The 21,070-nt window shown below is 35.6% G+C and overlaps 1 protein-coding gene across 4 annotated transcripts in view; it reads left to right on the forward strand.

Moving 5' to 3' along the window:
• LOC110450335 overlaps window positions 1–20,790 on the forward strand; it is a 32,949-nt gene extending 12,159 nt beyond the window's left edge. For 3 of the 4 annotated variants that reach the window (XM_021497807.1, XM_021497809.1, XM_021497806.1), the window contains exons 2-8: window positions 3,945–4,074; window positions 10,002–10,241; window positions 11,108–11,256; window positions 13,678–13,809; window positions 15,335–15,409; window positions 18,336–18,486; window positions 19,137–20,790. In XM_021497807.1, the coding sequence (XP_021353482.1) occupies window positions 3,976–4,074; window positions 10,002–10,241; window positions 11,108–11,256; window positions 13,678–13,809; window positions 15,335–15,409; window positions 18,336–18,486; window positions 19,137–19,469 (1,179 nt within the window). In that variant the 5' untranslated portion in view covers window positions 3,945–3,975 and the 3' untranslated portion in view covers window positions 19,470–20,790. Of the gene's footprint in view, window positions 1–3,484; window positions 3,852–3,944; window positions 4,075–10,001; window positions 10,242–11,107; window positions 11,257–13,677; window positions 13,810–15,334; window positions 15,410–18,335; window positions 18,487–19,136 lie in introns of those variants that run through there. The other variant, XM_021497808.1, reaches the window with a different exon arrangement.
• Window positions 20,791–21,070: the final 280 nt, after the last annotated feature.

Consider the following 21,070-nt stretch of genomic DNA (forward strand, 5'->3'; position numbering starts at 1 on the left):
TGATGTGGTATATTTTTCCTGGTGTGTTGACGTTGTGGTATATTTTCCTGTTGTGTTGACGTGATGGTATTTTATGTCCCGATGTGTTAGCACACTGTTATATTTTCCTGTTATATTGACGTAATGGTACATTGTCATGTGTAGATATGGAGGTATATTTTTTCCTGGTTCATTAAAGCGATGGTATATTTTTTGTCGTGATATGTTTAACGTGGTATTTTTTGTTTTTGTGTTGGGACGGAAGTATATGTGTTCATGGTGTGTTGACGCTGTATACTTTGTATCACTTTTTACATCAAATTGGAATCTGTACTGATGAGAACTAATGGTTATGCTTGCTATGAATACACAAATATACCGTGAATATATGTATGAGACAATGATTGGTGGATAAACTGATTTTATTACAAACACATAGAATATTACCATAGTGATATTGTCAGTGTAAGACCATGTAATACAAGGTTCTGTATTTTGTACAGCAATAATACATGATGTTGTGTTATCCCTACAGACCATGTAATACAAGGTTCTGTGTTTTGTACAGCGATAATACACGATGTTGTGTTATCCCTACAGACCATGTAATACAAGGTTCTGTGTTTTGGACTGCGATAATACACGATGTTGTGTTACCCCTACAGACCATGTAATACAAGGTTCTGTGTTTTAGACTGCGATAATACACGATGTTGTGTTACCCCTACAGACCATGTAATACAAGGTTCTGTGTTTTGGACTGCGATAATACACGATGTTGTGTTACCCCTACAGACCATGTAATACAAGGTTCTGTGTTTTAGACTGCGATAATACACGATGTTGTGTTACCCCTACAGACCATGTAATACAAGGTTCTGTGTTTTGGACTGCGATAATACACGATGTTGTGTTACCCCTACAGACCATGTAATACAAGGTTCTGTGTTTTGGACTGCGATAATACACGATGTTGTGTTACCCCTACAGACCATGTAATACAAGGTTCTGTGTTTTAGACTGCGATAATACACGATGTTGTGTTACCCCTACAGACCATGTAATACAAGGTTCTGTGTTTTGGACTGCGATAATACACGATGTTGTGTTACCCCTACAGACCATGTAATACAAGGTTCTGTGTTTTGGACTGCGATAATACACGATGTTGTGTTACCCCTACAGACCATGTAATACAAGGTTCTGTGTTTTGGACTGCGATAATACACGATGTTGTGTTACCCCTACAGACCATGTAATACAAGGTTCTGTGTTTTAGACTGCGATAATACACGATGTTGTGTTACCCCTACAGACCATGTAATACAAGGTTCTGTGTTTTGGACTGCGATAATACACGATGTTGTGTTACCCCTACAGACCATGTAATACAAGGTTCTGTGTTTTGGACAGCGATAATACACGATGTTGTGTTATCCCTACAGACCATGTAATACAAGGTTCTGTGTTTTGGACTGCGATAATACACGATGTTGTGTTACCCCTACAGACCATGTAATACAAGGTTCTGTGTTTTGGACTGCGATAATACACGATGTTGTGTTACCCCTACAGACCATGTAATACAAGGTTCTGTGTTTTGGACTGCGATAATACACGATGTTGTGTTACCCCTACAGACCATGTAATACAAGGTTCTGTGTTTTGGACTGCGATAATACACGATGTTGTGTTACCCCTACAGACCATGTAATACAAGGTTCTGTGTTTTGGACTGCGATAATACACGATGTTGTGTTACCCCTACAGACCATGTAATACAAGGTTCTGTGTTTTGGACTGCGATAATACACGATGTTGTGTTACCCCTACAGACCATGTAATACAAGGTTCTGTGTTTTGGACTGCGATAATACACGATGTTGTGTTACCCCTACAGACCATGTAATACAAGGTTCTGTGTTTTGGACTGCGATAATACACGATGTTGTGTTACCCCTACAGACCATGTAATACAAGGTTCTGTGTTTTGGACTGCGATAATACACGATGTTGTGTTACCCCTACAGACCATGTAATACAAGGTTCTGTGTTTTGGACTGCGATAATACACGATGTTGTGTTACCCCTACAGACCATGTAATACAAGGTTCTGTGTTTTGGACTGCGATAATACACGATGTTGTGTTACCCCTACAGACCATGTAATACAAGGTTCTGTGTTTTGGACTGCGATAATACACGATGTTGTGTTACCCCTACAGACCATGTAATACAAGGTTCTGTGTTTTGGACTGCGATAATACACGATGTTGTGTTACCCCTACAGACCATGTAATACAAGGTTCTGTGTTTTGGACTGCGATAATACACGATGTTGTGTTACCCCTACAGACCATGTAATACAAGGTTCTGTGTTTTGGACTGCGATAATACACGATGTTGTGTTACCCCTACAGACCATGTAATACAAGGTTCTGTGTTTTGTACAGCGATAATACACGATGTTGTTTTACCCCTACATACCATGTAATACAAGGTTCTGTGTTTTGTACAGCGATAATACACGATGTTGTTTTACCCCTACATACCATGTAATACAAGGTTCTGTGTTTTGGACAGCGATAATACACGATGTTGTGTTACCATGTAATACAAGGTTCTGTGTTTTGTACAGCGATAATACACGATGTTGTTTTACCCCTACATACCATGTAATACAAGGTTCTGTGTTTTGGACAGCGATAATACACGATGTTGTGTTACCATGTAATACAAGGTTCTGTGTTTTGTACAGCGATAATACACGATGTTGTTTTACCCCTACATACCATGTAATACAAGGTTCTGTGTTTTGTACAGCGATAATACACGATGTTGTGTCACCGATACAGACCATGTAATACAAGGTTCTGTGTTTTGGACAGCGATAATACACGATGTTGTGTTACCCCTACAGACCATTTAATACAAGGTTCTGTGTTTTGGACTGCGATAATACACGACGTTGTGTTACCCCTACAGACCATGTAATACAAGGTTCTGTGTTTTGGACTGCGATAATACACGATGTTATGTTACCCCTTTAAGGCCCCCGTCTCTTTAGTATTGAATAATTTTGATCACTTGGATGTCTGATTCTCAAATTAGGGGAGATAAGCTGGTAGTAAAAGGCAGGTGGGGAATTCTTCATAAAAACCCTATGGGCTGGTAGTCAGTCTATATTACCTCAGTGACCAGATCCCCCTTTTGGCTATGATTCGGTTACAGTTCCACAGTTCAAACAGGATACATATAAGTACGTCATATCTCTACAACAATGATTGGTAAATAAGAGGGTAAGAGGGTACATTGACATTAAATATACAAGAATAAAAGTGAGAACATTTGTTCTATGTTATTATCAGCGGATCAATACATCTACTTCAAACGTAAACAGAACTAATACGTCAATATGGCCAATAATGGGCATACACAATACATAGTATTTGAGTTCTACCCAATAGCAAGCAAAAACATCCCTTAGTTTGAGCGTTCGCCCAAGTGAGGAAGACAATGAATTTTGTCCCTAGAAATGGTAGTTATTTCCTGCTTACCGTTCAGCGCTATGATGTCAGTATAATGTGACCGGGCGGGATAGTTTACCGGAGTGTCCTCGGCGTGGTGTTTCAGTGAGGTAGCAATATCAAGTCGTGATCAGATTACTCACATACACTCGTACATTAAATGCATGGAGGCACGTCCTTAAATGACTTTAGATGTTAATATGACGTTAAACCTAAATAAAACCAATCAAACCAACGCTGATGGAGAAAAAAGACGAAATCGACGTGTGCACACGGGTTTAACTTCGGCGTACTACCGGTACTTTCGGCTCTGTATCTACATGAAGATTGGACAGTAGAAGAAGGGTAGGTGTCCCGTTCGATGACTTTCCAACACGATTACTTTTCTATGAAACCAATTTAACTACAGACTGTAATATTTAATTTGTTATTCTACAGATAACCACCCAAGGCTATACAGGGACAGAAGATGATGGACTTTTCGTATGGTAAATGTTCGCTAAAGCTACACCCAGCGTCGGCCTTCCTAGTTCTTATACTGTGTTCTGGTGTTCTGCTTTTGTATCAGGTAAGAAAACATACAGATAGAAGACAACGTGACAATACAAGAAAAAGCGTTTCTTCAAGTGCTATTCCATACTATTACCGTATCTACACCGTCACAATATACACCGTAATATTAAAATCAAACACCCCATATTGTAAGTATACACCGCCATATTGTAAGTATACACCGCCATATTGTAAGTATACACCGCCATATTATAATAAACAGCGTCATATTATAATTCTACCCCGTCATCTTATAACTGTACACCGTCATATTATAAATCTACATCGTCACATTATAATTATAAACAGCCATATTATAATTATACAACGCCATATTATAATTATACACCGCCATATTATAATTATATACCGTCATATTATAATAAACAGCGTCACATTATAATTCTACACCGTCATATTATAATTCTACACAGTCATATTATAATTCTATATCGTCATATAATTGAACCCAGTCATATTATAATTATACACCGTCAGATTATGATTCTACACCGTCACATAATTCTACAACGTCATATCATAAATCTACACTATCGCATTATAATTCAACACCGTCACATTATAATTCTACAACGTCGACGTCATATCACAATTATACACTATTACATTATAATTCTACACCGTTACATTATAATTCTACAACGTCATATTACAATTATACACTATTACATTATAATTCTAAACCGTCACATTATAATTCTACAACGTCATATCACAATTATACACTATTACATTATAATTCTACACTATTACATTATAATTCTACACCGTCACATTATAATTCTACAACGTCACATTATAATTCTACAACGTCATATCACAATTCTACACTATCACATTATAATTCTACACCGTCACATTATAATTCTACAACGTCATATCACAATTATACACTATCACATTATAATTCTACACTATCACATTATAATTCTACACCCTCAAATATAATTGCACAACGTCATATTATAATTCCATAGCCAATTGTTAAAATTTAAGTATAATTTTAGCACGTGTACGTGCATCTATAGTTATAGTATGTATACATGTATATATGTTCTGCTATAGTTGTATTATATGTACATGGACGTTCTGTGGTAGTTGTATTATGTGTACATGGACGTTCTGTGGTAGTTGTATTATGTGTACATGAACGTTCTGTTATGGTTGTATTATGTGTACATGTACGTTCTGCTATAGTTGTAGTATGTGTACATGTACGTTCTGCTATAGTTGTATTATGTGTACATGTACGTCCTGCTGTAGTTGTATTATGTGTACATGTACGTCCTGCTGTAGTTGTATTATATGTACATGGACGTTTTGCTATAGTTGTATTATGTGTACATGGACGTTCTGCTATAGTTGTATTATGTGTACATGTACGTTCTGCTGTAGTGGTATAATATGTACATATACGTTCTGATGTATTTGTATTATGTGTACATGTACGTTCTGATGTAGTTGTATTATGTGTACATGGACGTTCTGCTATAGTTGTATTATGTGTACATGTACGTTCTGCTGTAGTTGTATTATGTGTACATGTACGTTCTGCTATAGTTGTATTATGTGTACATGTACGTTCTGCTATAGTTGTATTATGTGTACATGTACGTTCTGCTATAGTTGTATTATGTGTACATGTACGTTCTGCTATAGTTGTATTATGTGTACATGTACGTTCTGCTATAGTTGTATTATGTGTACATGTACGTTCTGCTATAGTTGTATTATGTGTACATGTACGTTCTGCTATAGTTGTATTATGTGTACATGTACGTTCTGCTATAGTTGTATTATGTGTACATGTACGTTCTGCTATAGTTGTATTATGTGTACATGTACGTTCTGCTATAGTTGTATTATGTGTACATGTACGTTCTGCTATAGTTGTATTATGTGTACATGTACGTTCTGCTATAGTTGTATTATGTGTACATGTACGTTCTGCTATAGTTGTATTATGTGTACATGTACGTTCTGCTATAGTTGTATTATGTGTACATGTACGTTCTGCTATAGTTGTATTATGTGTACATGTACGTTCTGCTATAGTTGTATTATGTGTACATGTACGTTCTGCTATAGTTGTATTATGTGTACATGTACGTTCTGCTATAGTTGTATTATGTGTACATGTACGTTCTGCTATAGTTGTATTATGTGTACATGTACGTTCTGCTATAGTTGTATTATGTGTACATGTACGTTCTGCTATAGTTGTATTATGTGTACATGTACGTTCTGCTATAGTTGTATTATGTGTACATGTACGTTCTGCTATAGTTGTATTATGTGTACATGTACGTTCTGCTATAGTTGTATTATGTGTACATGTACGTTCTGCTATAGTTGTATTATGTGTACATGTACGTTCTGCTATAGTTGTATTATGTGTACATGTACGTTCTGCTATAGTTGTATTATGTGTACATGTACGTTCTGCTATAGTTGTATTATGTGTACATGTACGTTCTGCTATAGTTGTATTATGTGTACATGTACGTTCTGCTATAGTTGTATTATGTGTACATGTACGTTCTGCTATAGTTGTATTATGTGTACATGTACGTTCTGCTATAGTTGTATTATGTGTACATGTACGTTCTGCTATAGTTGTATTATGTGTACATGTACGTTCTGCTATAGTTGTATTATGTGTACATGTACGTTCTGCTATAGTTGTATTATGTGTACATGTACGTTCTGCTATAGTTGTATTATGTGTACATGTACGTTCTGCTATAGTTGTATTATGTGTACATGTACGTTCTGCTATAGTTGTATTATGTGTACATGTACGTTCTGCTATAGTTGTATTATGTGTACATGTACGTTCTGCTATAGTTGTATTATGTGTACATGTACGTTCTGCTATAGTTGTATTATGTGTACATGTACGTTCTGCTATAGTTGTATTATGTGTACATGTACGTTCTGCTATAGTTGTATTATGTGTACATGTACGTTCTGCTATAGTTGTATTATGTGTACATGTACGTTCTGCTATAGTTGTATTATGTGTACATGTACGTTCTGCTATAGTTGTATTATGTGTACATGTACGTTCTGCTATAGTTGTATTATGTGTACATGTACGTTCTGCTATAGTTGTATTATGTGTACATGTACGTTCTGCTATAGTTGTATTATGTGTACATGTACGTTCTGCTATAGTTGTATTATGTGTACATGTACGTTCTGCTATAGTTGTATTATGTGTACATGTACGTTCTGCTATAGTTGTATTATGTGTACATGTACGTTCTGCTATAGTTGTATTATGTGTACATGTACGTTCTGCTATAGTTGTATTATGTGTACATGTACGTTCTGCTATAGTTGTATTATGTGTACATGTACGTTCTGCTATAGTTGTATTATGTGTACATGTACGTTCTGCTATAGTTGTATTATGTGTACATGTACGTTCTGCTATAGTTGTATTATGTGTACATGTACGTTCTGCTATAGTTGTATTATGTGTACATGTACGTTCTGCTATAGTTGTATTATGTGTACATGTACGTTCTGCTATAGTTGTATTATGTGTACATGTACGTTCTGCTATAGTTGTATTATGTGTACATGTACGTTCTGCTATAGTTGTATTATGTGTACATGTACGTTCTGCTATAGTTGTATTATGTGTACATGTACGTTCTGCTATAGTTGTATTATGTGTACATGTACGTTCTGCTATAGTTGTATTATGTGTACATGTACGTTCTGCTATAGTTGTATTATGTGTACATGTACGTTCTGCTATAGTTGTATTATGTGTACATGTACGTTCTGCTATAGTTGTATTATGTGTACATGGACGTTCTGCTATAGTTGTATTATGTGTACATGTACGTTTTGCTATAGTTGTATTATGTGTACATGGACGTTCTGCTATAGTTGTATTATGTGTACATGTACGTCCTGCTATAGTTGTATTATGTGTACATGTACGTTTTGCTATAGTTGTATTATGTGTACATGGACGTTCCTATGTAATTGTATTATGTGTACATGTACGTCCTGCTATAGTTGTATAATGTGTACATGTACGTTCTGATGTAATTGTATTATGTGTACATTGACGTTCTGCTATAGTTGTATTATGTGTACATGTACGTTTTGCTATAGTTGTATTATGTGTACATGTACGTTTTGCTATAGTTGTATTATGTGTACATGTACGTTCTGATGTTGTGGTATAATGTGTACATGTACGTTCTGATGTTTTTGTATTATGTGTACATGGACGTTTTGCTATAGTTTTATTATGTGTACATGGACGTTCTGCTGTAGTTGTATTATGTGTACATGGACGTTCCTATGTAGTTGTATTATGTGTACATGTACGTTCTGATGTAATTGTATTATGTGTATATGTACGTTCTGCTATAGTTGTATTAGGTGTTCATGTACGTTCTGCTTTAGTTGTATTATGTGTACATGTACGATCTGCTATAGTAGTATTATGTGTACATGTACGTTCTGCTTTAGTTGTATTATGTGTACATGTACGTTCTGATGTAATTGTATTATGTGTACATGGACGTTCTGCTATAGTTGTATTATGTGTACATATACGTTCTGCTATCGTTGTATTATGTGTACATGGACGTTTTGCTATAGTTTTATTATGTGTTCATGTACGTTTTGCTATAATTTTATTATGTGTACATGGACGTTTTGCTATAGTTGTATTATGTGTACATGTACGTTTTGCTATAGTTTTATTATGTGTACATGGACGTTTTGCTATAGTTGTATTATGTGTAAATATACGTCTTGCTATAGTTTTATTATGTGTAGATGGACGTTTTGCTATAGTTGTATTGTGTGTACATATACGTTCTGCTTTAGTTGTATTATGTGTACACGTACGTTCTGCTATATTTGTCTTATGTGTACATGTACGTCCTGATGTAATTGTATTATGTGTACACGTACGTTCTGCTATAGTTGTGGAAAAAATTCCCCGCTACCAAGAAACTTTTTCCAACCTTTAAAAAAAAAAAAAAAATCCCCACCCATTTTACCCTCCCGACTACAAATTATGACTCTCTTTGATATATGTTTTTTGTTATTTATATTAGTTAAGTATTTTTATCTTTCCACGTAGTATTACATAGATCCTTTTTGGTACGTCCTGCTATAGTTGTATCATGGGGATATGTACGTTCTGCTATTGTTGTATTATGTGTATATGTACGTTCTGATGGAATTGTATTATGTGTACACGTACGTTCTGCTATAGTTGTCTTATGTGTACATATACGCTCTGCTATAGTTGTACTATGTGTACATGTACTTTTTGCTATAGTTTTATTATGTGTTCATGTACGTTTTGCTATAATTTTATTATGTGTACATGTCCGTTCTGCTGTAGTTGTATTATGCGTACATGTACGTTCTACTGTAGTTGTATTATGAGTACATGTACGTTCTACTGTAGTTGTATTATGCGTACATGTACGTTCTGCTGTAGTTCTATTATGTGTACATGTCCGTTCTGCTATAGTTTTATTATGTGTTCATGTCCGTTCTGCTATAGTTGTATTATGTGTACATATACGTTCTGCTATAGTTGTGGAACAAATTCCACGCTACCAAGAAACTTTTTCCAACCATTTAAAAAAAAAAAAAAAAATTCCCAACCATATTACACTCCCGACTACAAATTATGACTCTCTTTGATATATGTTATTTGTTATTTATATTAGTTAAGTATTTTTATCTTTCCACGTAGTATTACATAGATCCTTTTTGAGCTATCGATCGTGTTTACTATTTTATTTCAAATAATTAGGGTTGATATATCTGTGTTTGGACGTTTTGTGTATCCTAACACGCCAGCGAGGTGTACTTATGTACTGTTTGTAATATGTGAGAATTGCTCTTACGTCCATCCTTTATTACTTATAGGAGAGGTATCACACGGAGAGCATGACACTCAACCGTAGTCCAAAATATGTTCCTAGCCAAACTGAACAAAATATTAAATCGAACCCTAACGAAAACCAAAGTGTACATGTAGTTACCATGCAGACAAAGAATACGTCGTCAATAAGGAATCTAAATGTTTTGAAAACGTCTCCAAACCCTACCAAAGGACCTTCCAGCATGTCAGCAAAACCAGCGAGCACCATTACCAGAGTCGTATCAGTAAGTACACCTGTCATACCTGTATCACTGGAGGGCTATGTGGTTCCAAGGTGGTCACAATCACAGGAATATAAGTTAGTGTGATACTGTTTGACTCGAGAGTTATGCTTTTCTGGTACTTTATTGTTATTCCTCCTTTCCTACACTGAACAATGAACTGTCCAAGTGTCACACTATAATGAGTGAGGATTGCGTATTGCTTGCATTATTGTTTAATTTTTACTCACAATTCTGTATACGTTGTTTAAATCATTAAAAAGTTGACAATTTGACATACTTGGATCAGATCTAGATGTTTATGTCTTAACATGTTCGCCTCTATTTTCGCATGATTATATTGTCTGTTTACCTGGTGCTTTGTGTATTGCCTATATACCTTTCTTAACTTGGTGCTACATGTATGTATATTTTCTTTATACCTGGCCTACATTGGTGCTCTGCATATTATATACATGTATATACCTAACCTACCTATGAGCTATATACATTGTAGATACATCCGACTTACCTTGTTGCTATGCATATTGTCCAAATATCATAATTCACTTGTATGTTAATTGTTCATGTACCTAACTTACCTTGGTGCTTTATATATTCCCTACATAGCTGACCTACCTTGATGCTATGTATATTGTCTATATACCTGACTTACCTTGGTGCTATGTATATTGCCTATATATATGAATTACCGTGGTGCTATGTATATTGCATAAATATCTGACTTATGCTTATTGCCTATATACCTGATTTACCTTGGTGCTTTTTATATTGTCTATATATCCGGTTTATCATTGTGCTACGTGTATTGCCGACATGATACATTTGTTGTTTAGGTCATGATCTCACATGTTACTATTTATCAATAGAGAACAAATCCTGTGATGAGTGAGTGCGTGAAATCCCAGGCCCCGCCCGACAGTAACTACCTCCGTGATGCCCTCCTCATTGGGAGGTTGCCCTCCAAAGCAGAAATGTGCGTCATGTCAGTAGCGCATCTAGACACATTAATGCAAGCGTAAGTAACTCCTTTTGTAGGTTTTCATTTTTTTCTTTCTTAAATGCAGATACATTTTGCTTAGGTACAATTTGTATCCGAGCGATAATCAACACTGTAAGGGGAGATAATGTGCCTGAACTGTTTGTAGGTATCCGAGAGATACACACCACTGTAAGGGGAGATACTGTCTCTGTTTGTAGATGTCCGAGCGATAAACAACACTGTAAGGGGAGATAATGTCTCTGTTTGTAGGTATCCGATATATATATATATATCCACCACTGTAAGGGGAGATACTGGAGCTGTTTGTAGGTGTCCGAGCGATAAACAACACTGTAAGGGGAGATAATGTCTCTGTTTGTAGGTATCCGAGAGATACATAACCCTGTAAGGGGAGATGATGTCTCTGTTTGTAGGTGTCCGAGCGATAAACAACACTGTAAGGGGAGATAATGTCTCTGTTTGTAGGTATCCGAGAGATACATAACACTGTAAGGGGAGATGATGTCTCTGTTTGTAGGTGTCCGAGCGATAAACAACACTGTAAGGGGAGATAATGTGTCTGAACTGTTTGTAGGTATTCTAGAGATACATAACACTGTAAGGGGAGATAATGTCTCTGTTTGTAGGTATCCGAGAGATACACAACACTGTAAGGGGAGATAATGTCTCTGTTTGTAGGTATCCGAGCTATAAACAATACTGTAAGGGGAGATAATGTGTCTGAACTGTTTGTAGGTATTCTAGAGATGCATAACACTGTAAGAGGAGATAATGTCTCTGTTTGTAGGTATTCTAGAGATACACAACACTGTAAGGGGAGATAATGTGTCTGAACTGTTTGTAGGTATTCCAGAGATACATAACACTGTAAGGGGAGATAATGTGTCTGAACTGTTTGTAGTTATTCTAGAGATACATAACACGGTAAGGGGATATAATGTGCCTGAACTGTTTGTAGTTATTCTAGAGATACATAACACGGTAAGGGGAGATAACGGGTCTGAACTGTTTGTAGGTATTCTAGAGATACATAACACTGTAAGGGGAGATAATGTCTCTGTTTGTAGGTATCCGAGAGATACACAACACTGTTTGGGGATGATGTCTCTGTTTGTAGGTATTCTAGAGATACACAACACTGTAAGGGGAGAAGCTGTCTCTGTTTGTAGGTATCCGAGAGATACACAACACTGTAAGGGGATGATGTCTCTGTTTGTAGGTATCCGAGAGATACATAACACTGTAAGGGGAGACAATGTCTCTGTTTGTAGGTATCCGAGAGATACATAACACTGTAAGGGGAGATAATGTCTCTGTTTGTAGGTATCCGAGAGATACATAACACTGTTTGGGGATGATGTCTCTGTTTGTAGGTATTCTAGAGATACATAACACTGTTTTGGAATGAAGTCTCTGTTTGTAGGTATCCGAGAGATACATAACACCGTAAGGGAAGATACTGTCTCTGTTTGTAGGTATCCGAGAGATACACAACACTGTAAGGGGATAGAATGTCTCTGTTTGTAGGTATCCGAGAGATACACAACACTGTAAGGGTAGATAATGTCTCTGTTTGTAGGTATCCGATATATATATATATATCCACCACTGTAAGGGGAGAGACTGTCTCTGTTTGTAGGTATCCGAGAGATACATAACACCGTAAGGGGTGATACTGTCTCTGTTTGTAGGTATCCGAGAGATACATAACACTGTAAGGGGAGATACTGTCTCTGTTTGTAGGGATCCGAGAGATACATAACACTGTTTCGGGAGGATGTCTCTGTTTGTAGGTATTCTAGAGATACATAACACTGCTTGGGGATAATGTCTCTGTTTGTAGGTATCCGAGAGATCCACAACACTGTAAGGGGAGATAATGTCTCTGTTTGTAGGGATCCGAGAGATACATAACACTGTTTCGGGAGGATGTCTCTGTTTGTAGGTATTCTAGAGATACATAACACTGTTTGGGGATAATGTCTCTGTTTGTAGGTATCCGAGAGATACATAACACTGTTTTGGGATGAAGTCTCTGTTTGTAGGTATCCGAGAGATACATAACACTGTAAGGGGAGATGATGTCTCTGTATGTAGGTGTCCGAGCGATAAACAACACTGTAAGGGGAGATAATGTGTCTGAACTGTTTGTAGGTATTCTAGAGATACATAACACTGTTTGGGGATAATGTCTCTGTTTGTAGCTATCCGAGAGATACACAACACTGTAAGGGGAGATACTGTCTCTGTTTGTATGTATCCGAGAGATACTTAACACTGTAAGGGGAGCCAATGTCTCTGTTTGTAGGTATCCGAGAGATGCACAACACTGTAAGGGGTGATAATGTCTCTGTTTGTAGGTATCCGAGAGATACACAACACTGTAAGGGGAGATAATGTCGTTGCTGTCTTTTCATTAGTTTGTTCTGTGAACAGGTACATGAACACTATCCAGATACTGTGTGGGAGCAGTATGATGAGAATGGGCGCCAGGAAAGACGGCGGCTGGGACGTCTGTCCGAACGACCGCTATCTACAAAGGAACAACTGCCTAGTATACTCATTTGGGTAAGATTTTATCAGGAATCACATCAACTTGATTACATTCGTTTCACAGCAGGAGTAGTGACATACTGTATTGTTACGCTGTGGATCTTGAAGAATAAAATTAATCCATTGATCATTTTTGAAGATCCTTTTCTCAAAAATGTTTCTTGTATTCGAACATTTGACTGTTCGACTATATACACTAACATACAACATATACAGAGGCTTTCGTATTTCTCTAAAGACGAATGGCGATACAAATTAATGATTATAAATTAAATTTGAGTATATTTTGTGAAATACACGACTACGGCCAAGCTGAAATAGAAAGAGAATTGAAGCATAAAAAGCGTCACGTGACAATTCGATTTTTTGATCATGAACTTTCTCTTTCTGAACAGTAACACTCCTACATCCAAACTTAGGGAATAAGCATGACGCAGATGACTCGACAATTAATTGCTTGCTTTGAATATAACGATTTTCGGGACATAGTTGTCGACGCCTTGACAAAAGGCTTCGAGAGAAGCGCGATGATGAACACTATGGACAGGTGTGCTATTGCCCCCATCCCTTTTGTATAATTACTTTCGTTTTGCTATATAAAGGTCGGTGCTTTATTCCGTTGTCATTTCTCCGTTTCTCACTTTCTGGACGCAACGATACATCGATTTACCTAGATTTACATGGCTGGTGTCGTGCATGAAGCAAAAGACATTTACTTTTCCGGAATATTAAATCTCATTATCATTATACATCTGTCAAGGAAAATCGCCATGTAGATATTATTTTTTGTTCATCCTCTGTTCCATTTTCATAAAGACTGAGCTCGAAATACATTTGATGAAAATACGATATTGATAAATACATGCACTAAGGCAAACTCTGTTACGTTGAAATTTGTATTACAAAATCCTTGGTGAGTCACTCCTGTTGTACGACACAAGCATATTCCTTTCGGGGGGTTCTATTATACAAGTTCCTTAAGTTATACGAATACATCGTTTATATGATTGATTGCGTTTGCAATTTGTTTACAAAAAAAAATCAGATAGTTTGCTTGAAATGCCTTTTTATGCTTAGGTTTTCTGAAACTGAAAATTTCATTGAATTGCATACATGTATGTATGAACTGTCTAAATCATCTCTGTTTTACATCCTTTCCAAAATCGAGTATTGTACAACATTAAAAAGCAATAATCATAAAAAGGTTATTGCTGTTTTACAAAAATAGATTTAATGTAAGCTGTATGCATTCGTTTTACATATAATAACTAGGTGACGCTATTGATTGGTCTTTATGTGTACAAACAGTAATACTATCCCTAGTTACATGTAGCTAGGTGTTTAACTCAAACCCATCGTATCATGTCGGACCTTTGTTGTCCACTTTGGAGTGATAATTGGGTCTAAATTAATTGGTTCAGAAATAACATAAATGCATGAAATATGATGACTTATAAAACGATAAATAATACACAATGTTGTCATGTTGAATTCCCAAACGGATATGTATGCTTATCATCTACTTTGGTATTTATTACAGGATCTGTAACGACTTCAGTTTTGATGATGAAATAGCGCAGCAGTATGGATGTAAAGTGTATTCGTTTGATCCAAGGTAAAGTATAATACTGCAACACTAGGAATGTTAAGTGTGCCCGTACGATTCAAGGTTAAACATATTTCAATTTCTACTCAAGTAGGACTCAATGCAATTACCAAATGTTACCTGTTTGATTTGCCCATGAAATTGACCAGATTCACATTGCCTGTGCGTACAGTATGAAAACGCGTCAAAAAACTTATATTTTAAAATATGTGTTTTGTTTCTTCATAATTTGGCTGTATTGCGCTATCAGCGTACACCATCATGTTGTATGACGATCCTTTAATGACGGACTACATTACATTACAGTACATTACACTACATTACATTACAGTACATTACATTACATTACAGTACATTACATTACATTACATTACATTACATTACAGTACATTACATTACACTACATTACATTACAGTACATTACATTACATTACAGAACATTACATTACATTACATTACATTACATTACATTACAGTACATTACATAACACTACATTACAGTACATTACAGTACAGTACATTTCATTACATTACAGTACATTACATTACAGTACATTACACTGCACTACATTACAGTACAGTCAGTACAGTACAGTACAGTACAGTACATTACATTACAGTACATAACATTACATTACATTACACTACATTACATTTCAGTACATTACATTACAGTACATTACATGACACTACATTACAGTACATTACAGTACAGTACATTTCATTACATTACAGTACATTACATTACATTACATTACACTGCACTACATTACAGTACAGTCAGTACAGTACAGTACAGTACAGTACATTACATTACATTACATGACACTACATTACAATACAGTACAGTACATTACATTACAGTACATTACATTACATTACAGTACAGTACAGTACAGTACAGTACATTACATTACACTACATTACAGTACAGAACAGTATATCACAGTACATTACAAAACATTACATTACATTACAGTACATTATATCACATTACATTACATTACAGTACATTACAGTACATAACAGTACATTACATTACATGACATTACATTACAGTACATAACATTACATTACATTACAGTACATTACATTACAGTACAGTACATTACAGTATATCACATTACATGACAGTACAGTACATTATAGCACATTACATTACAGTACATGACATTACATTACAGTACATTACAGTACATAACAGTACATAACAGTACATTACATTACAGTAAATACATTACAGTATATTACATTACAGTACATTACATTACAGTACTTTATATTACAGTACATTACAGTACATTACATTACATTACATTACAGTATATTACATTACAGTACAGTACAGTAGATTATAGCACATTACATTACAATACAGTACAGTACATTACAGTATATTACATTACATTCCATTACAGTACATTACCTTACAGTACTTTACATTTCAGTACATTACATTACTGTACACTACATTACATTACATTACAGTACATTACATTAAAATATATTACATTACAGTTCATTACACTACATTACATTACATTACGTCATTATGTAGACTTCGGATGTCATTACATTTATTACAAGACCAGCTCCATTCATCACCTCATGAAATCAGGATTTAGTCCTTAAATATAAGAATATCATTGTGTCGTTTTATATCTGTCTAGTTTGGATACCTAGTGTGATTTAAAGGACGTTGCCTTCATAGATGTTCTACACTCACTAGTATTTTTGTATTCATGTTGGAAATAGCCAAACAGTATGGATTCAAAATACACTTGGTTTATTAATATTACAAACACATAGGGACACGGTACGGATTTAAAATACGCTTGTTTAATTGAAATTAAGATATACAAAGGGGGATGGTGTGGATCCAAAGTACGCTTGTTTGATTTGGTCATGTGTTATACCCCTGCTGAAGCCACTGCATGCATTAAAATATGTAAATATATTCAAACAAACCGGATTGTTAGATGTATCATGGTTTTAACTTAAACCATTTGTGTTCTTAATAGAAAGGTTTGCATAAGCTATTTTGTAGATTTATAAATTCAATTGCGCTTGAGTGCACATTTAATGGGAAGAGAAAATAACAGAAACCAAGAGAAAATGATAAACAACAGCCATGTTGTGATTAATAAAAAAAAAATTGCGACTTTAAGCCGAAAATGTTGCAAGGTGTGTGAAAGCTGGATGATCACTATTCAGTACATAATTTAGATATTAATGCACAGTATATAGTTAAATGGAATGTGTATGAATAATGCTTCAAAACGTGAACAAAACAAATGTTGTCCGCACGATTTTTCATCATTCCCAAAGCAACACTCTTCATTTAGCTAAATGAAAGGCTTAATGTTTACATGTATTGCCCTTTAAGTAGGGAACCATGATCCGTTGCACTAGATTAATCATGTTGCGCACGGTTTGTGCCTTTGTTAAACGTGACAAATATCGGGTATTCAAAGAGTTGCTCCTTTCCACAAGGGACATGAACAATGTTTCTTCTGTAATAAAACAAAATTACACAAAAGTACAGATGATCAGGGCTGTCGTCTTCTTAAGTCACTCGGAACTCTTGGGTGGTTTCTCTTGTCTATTTCTCTAGAGAAGCTAAAAATAAGGAAGAAACGACTGAAGAAACTCGAGCACATGAGGACGACACGATGATTTATATCCGCGTCATGTGATCAATATTCTCCAATCAGAAACGCTGTTTTATAGATGACGTATAATAAAATTTGTTATTGAAAGTAACTCGATCGTTCTTGTACTGAATGCAACCTATTATCTCGACTGTCTCATCATTTAAAAGCAGTTAGTTCATATATGTTACTGAGCCACGTCTTCTTGACTAGATTATTGTAGGCAAGAAACGTTATTTATATAAGGACAACTTTTTCCTTACAAACTTTCTATTGTATTCCAGCATGAAGAAAAAGGATCACATCCGGAGCCAGAAACCTTTCGTGTCTTTTCATGCTACAGGTCTGTCCGACTTTAACGGTACAAGTAATGACAGAAATCGCTGGAAGATGAGGACGCTGTCAGGCATTCGACAGGACCTAGGACATACACAGGTGTGTGGAGACTGCGTTAACCTTGACAGAACACGTCACATGTTTGTCGATATTTTATAATGGAATGTATCACGTGAATAACAACATTGGGAAAATAAAATGACAAAGGCTTGGAGCTTGAATTTCTATTTAATACAATATATTCCGATCTAAGATATTCGAAAATGATACACTCAAACATTGAACAGTTCTAATTTTCCAAGTAACTTGTTTTCGTCTTTTTTTATTTTTTTATTACAAAAACCACATTTCTATTTCGGCTGTTATAAATCGATTGCTTTTCCCTATTGAATAATTATAGAACGAACGTAGTTATTCAATAACGCTGTAATAGATCTATTTGACATACAGGTACCGACGATTGTTCAATTTCGGTCAAACAGTTGTAAACAGAAGTGTATTTTATACTACTGTGACAGATGACTCTCTCTATATTACTGCAACTGTAGTTGATATTTTCATCGTGTTTTGTTTTGTTTTTAACCTACTCAGATGCCACCATACTATTGCAGCCCCATGCCAAAATAACAAAACTTACATTAAAATATTTATTAAACATATACTGTAATATCTTAATAATCTTAATAAGAGTTCATGTATTTATTGGTTTATTTAACATTTACTACAGCGTGTTTTTATTATTTATACAGACGATGCCTGATATCCTGAAGATGGATATAGAATTCTCCGAATGGAACGCTCTACCTGACATTTTGCACAGCACGCCCACAAACGATCTTCCTAATCAGCTGATTGCTGAATTCCACTACTTTGTATTTAAAACGGACCTCAAAACCCACTGGCTCAGGGTGTTGTTTACTTTAAAAGATTTGTACGATGTAGGCTATCGAATAGGGTGGATTTCAAGAAATATTGATAGTAATTGCATTAAAAAATCTGCATCAACAGGTAAAATGTATTATTTGTGTCATGAAGTGACATTTCTTAAAGAAAATCCTTCTGCTGCCAAACACCATGATTAACTTTATTTTAACTTTCCTAAGTTTCATGTTATGTTGATAAACGGGAATTGCCAATATCTCATTTGTTTATTTACGTCTTTAGCATCTTTTAAGGAATAAGTTTATTGCTTTTCATACGCCCGTCGTCCGACGGGTCATATTATGGTATGGGCTGCGTTGTCCGATGACCGTCCGTTAACTTTTCCTTGTCATCCATCTCCTGCCTTCATTCATGAACATATCTTGATGACACTTGTTACACATATTGCACACCAATATAACTTGAACGAGTTTGCATTTCAAAAGTTTCGATCAATTCCTTTCAAATTGTATAGGGTAATGCTAGAAGCAATAATGTTCAACATATATTAAGGGCTTTTCTGTCGAGTTTTAACTTTCTGCGTTTTGGCGTATCACACTTGATATAGCAACACTGTACTTCATTTTTGCCGTTAACTTTTGCTTGTTTACACGATAACTCAAACAATTGTTCTCGTTTCATTACCTGAATGCTTTGAATGTGCATTTAAACGGTATTCGGCAGAGTTATGCCCCTTTTTCATTGCCAAGTAAAGGCATTCCGTCAAAAATTTAAGAACTTTTTTTTTATTTTTTTGTTCAAGAGTCCTACCTTAAAGCCAAGGTTTTAGTTTTAGTAATAGCAACATTGAGTATAAAGTGTAATTCTGAAACACAAAATAGCTAGCGCCATAAACACAGTTAATGAATGGCAAGGTCACAGTCACCAGCAAAACGGTGGCGGTAAACACATTTTTATCATATGTCACTACCTGTTTCCAATATATCAATACCCCTCCGAGGAGACTGACGAACGTATCATGCTTCCGCTCGCGGTGCTCTTGTATCTACTATTAATGCCACCAAACGGTGCTGTAAGGCTATGTGTCGCACGCATGTGCGCGTCATACAATGTCCCTGGTCATACACATTTTGCTTATTGTTAAAATAGTTTGATCGATTGCAAATCTTCTTTTTACTATATATACGGATTGGGTTTTATGATATTATAATTAATAATGCATAGCCTGGGTAATACATAGTTGACTAATTATAACTATGTACTTTAAGACCTCTTTCTGTTTCTTCCCTTAAGATGACCATTCAGTCCCAGTATGATAATAGGTAGTATTTTCATACACTAGGTGAACGAAAGTAGTCAACCAATCAGTACATGTAAAGTTACGAAGATTTTAGCAATACAGATTTCTGTTGAATGATAACTTGTTCTAACGAAAGAATAACACATGCGTACCTGTTTTTATATTTTATTTATTTTATTTGTTCATGAATTTATTTGACGAAGCATTTCAAAATAAAAATACATACTTATCTCTAATTTAGTATGTTGTATGTTGACACTCATTCCAGTACGGCGTGCCCTAACCTACCTCTAATGTGCACAGATCAAATTGAACTACCATTTCGGGAAAGTTGTGCAGTTCGGCAAGGATTAATTGAGCATGGTGTCCCGGGCTCATACCTTTAAATGACCCGGAGGCAATCAATTTATACATAGCGTAAAAACGTACATTTTAGACAATAATCATGGCAAATAGTTAGCTTATGCATTCATGGTTTGGGGTGCCGGAACTATTTGGGTT

Source organism: Mizuhopecten yessoensis, unplaced genomic scaffold (genome assembly GCF_002113885.1).
Source record: "Mizuhopecten yessoensis strain PY_sf001 unplaced genomic scaffold, ASM211388v2 scaffold5181, whole genome shotgun sequence".
Taxonomy (NCBI): Eukaryota; Metazoa; Mollusca; class Bivalvia; order Pectinida; family Pectinidae; genus Mizuhopecten; species Mizuhopecten yessoensis.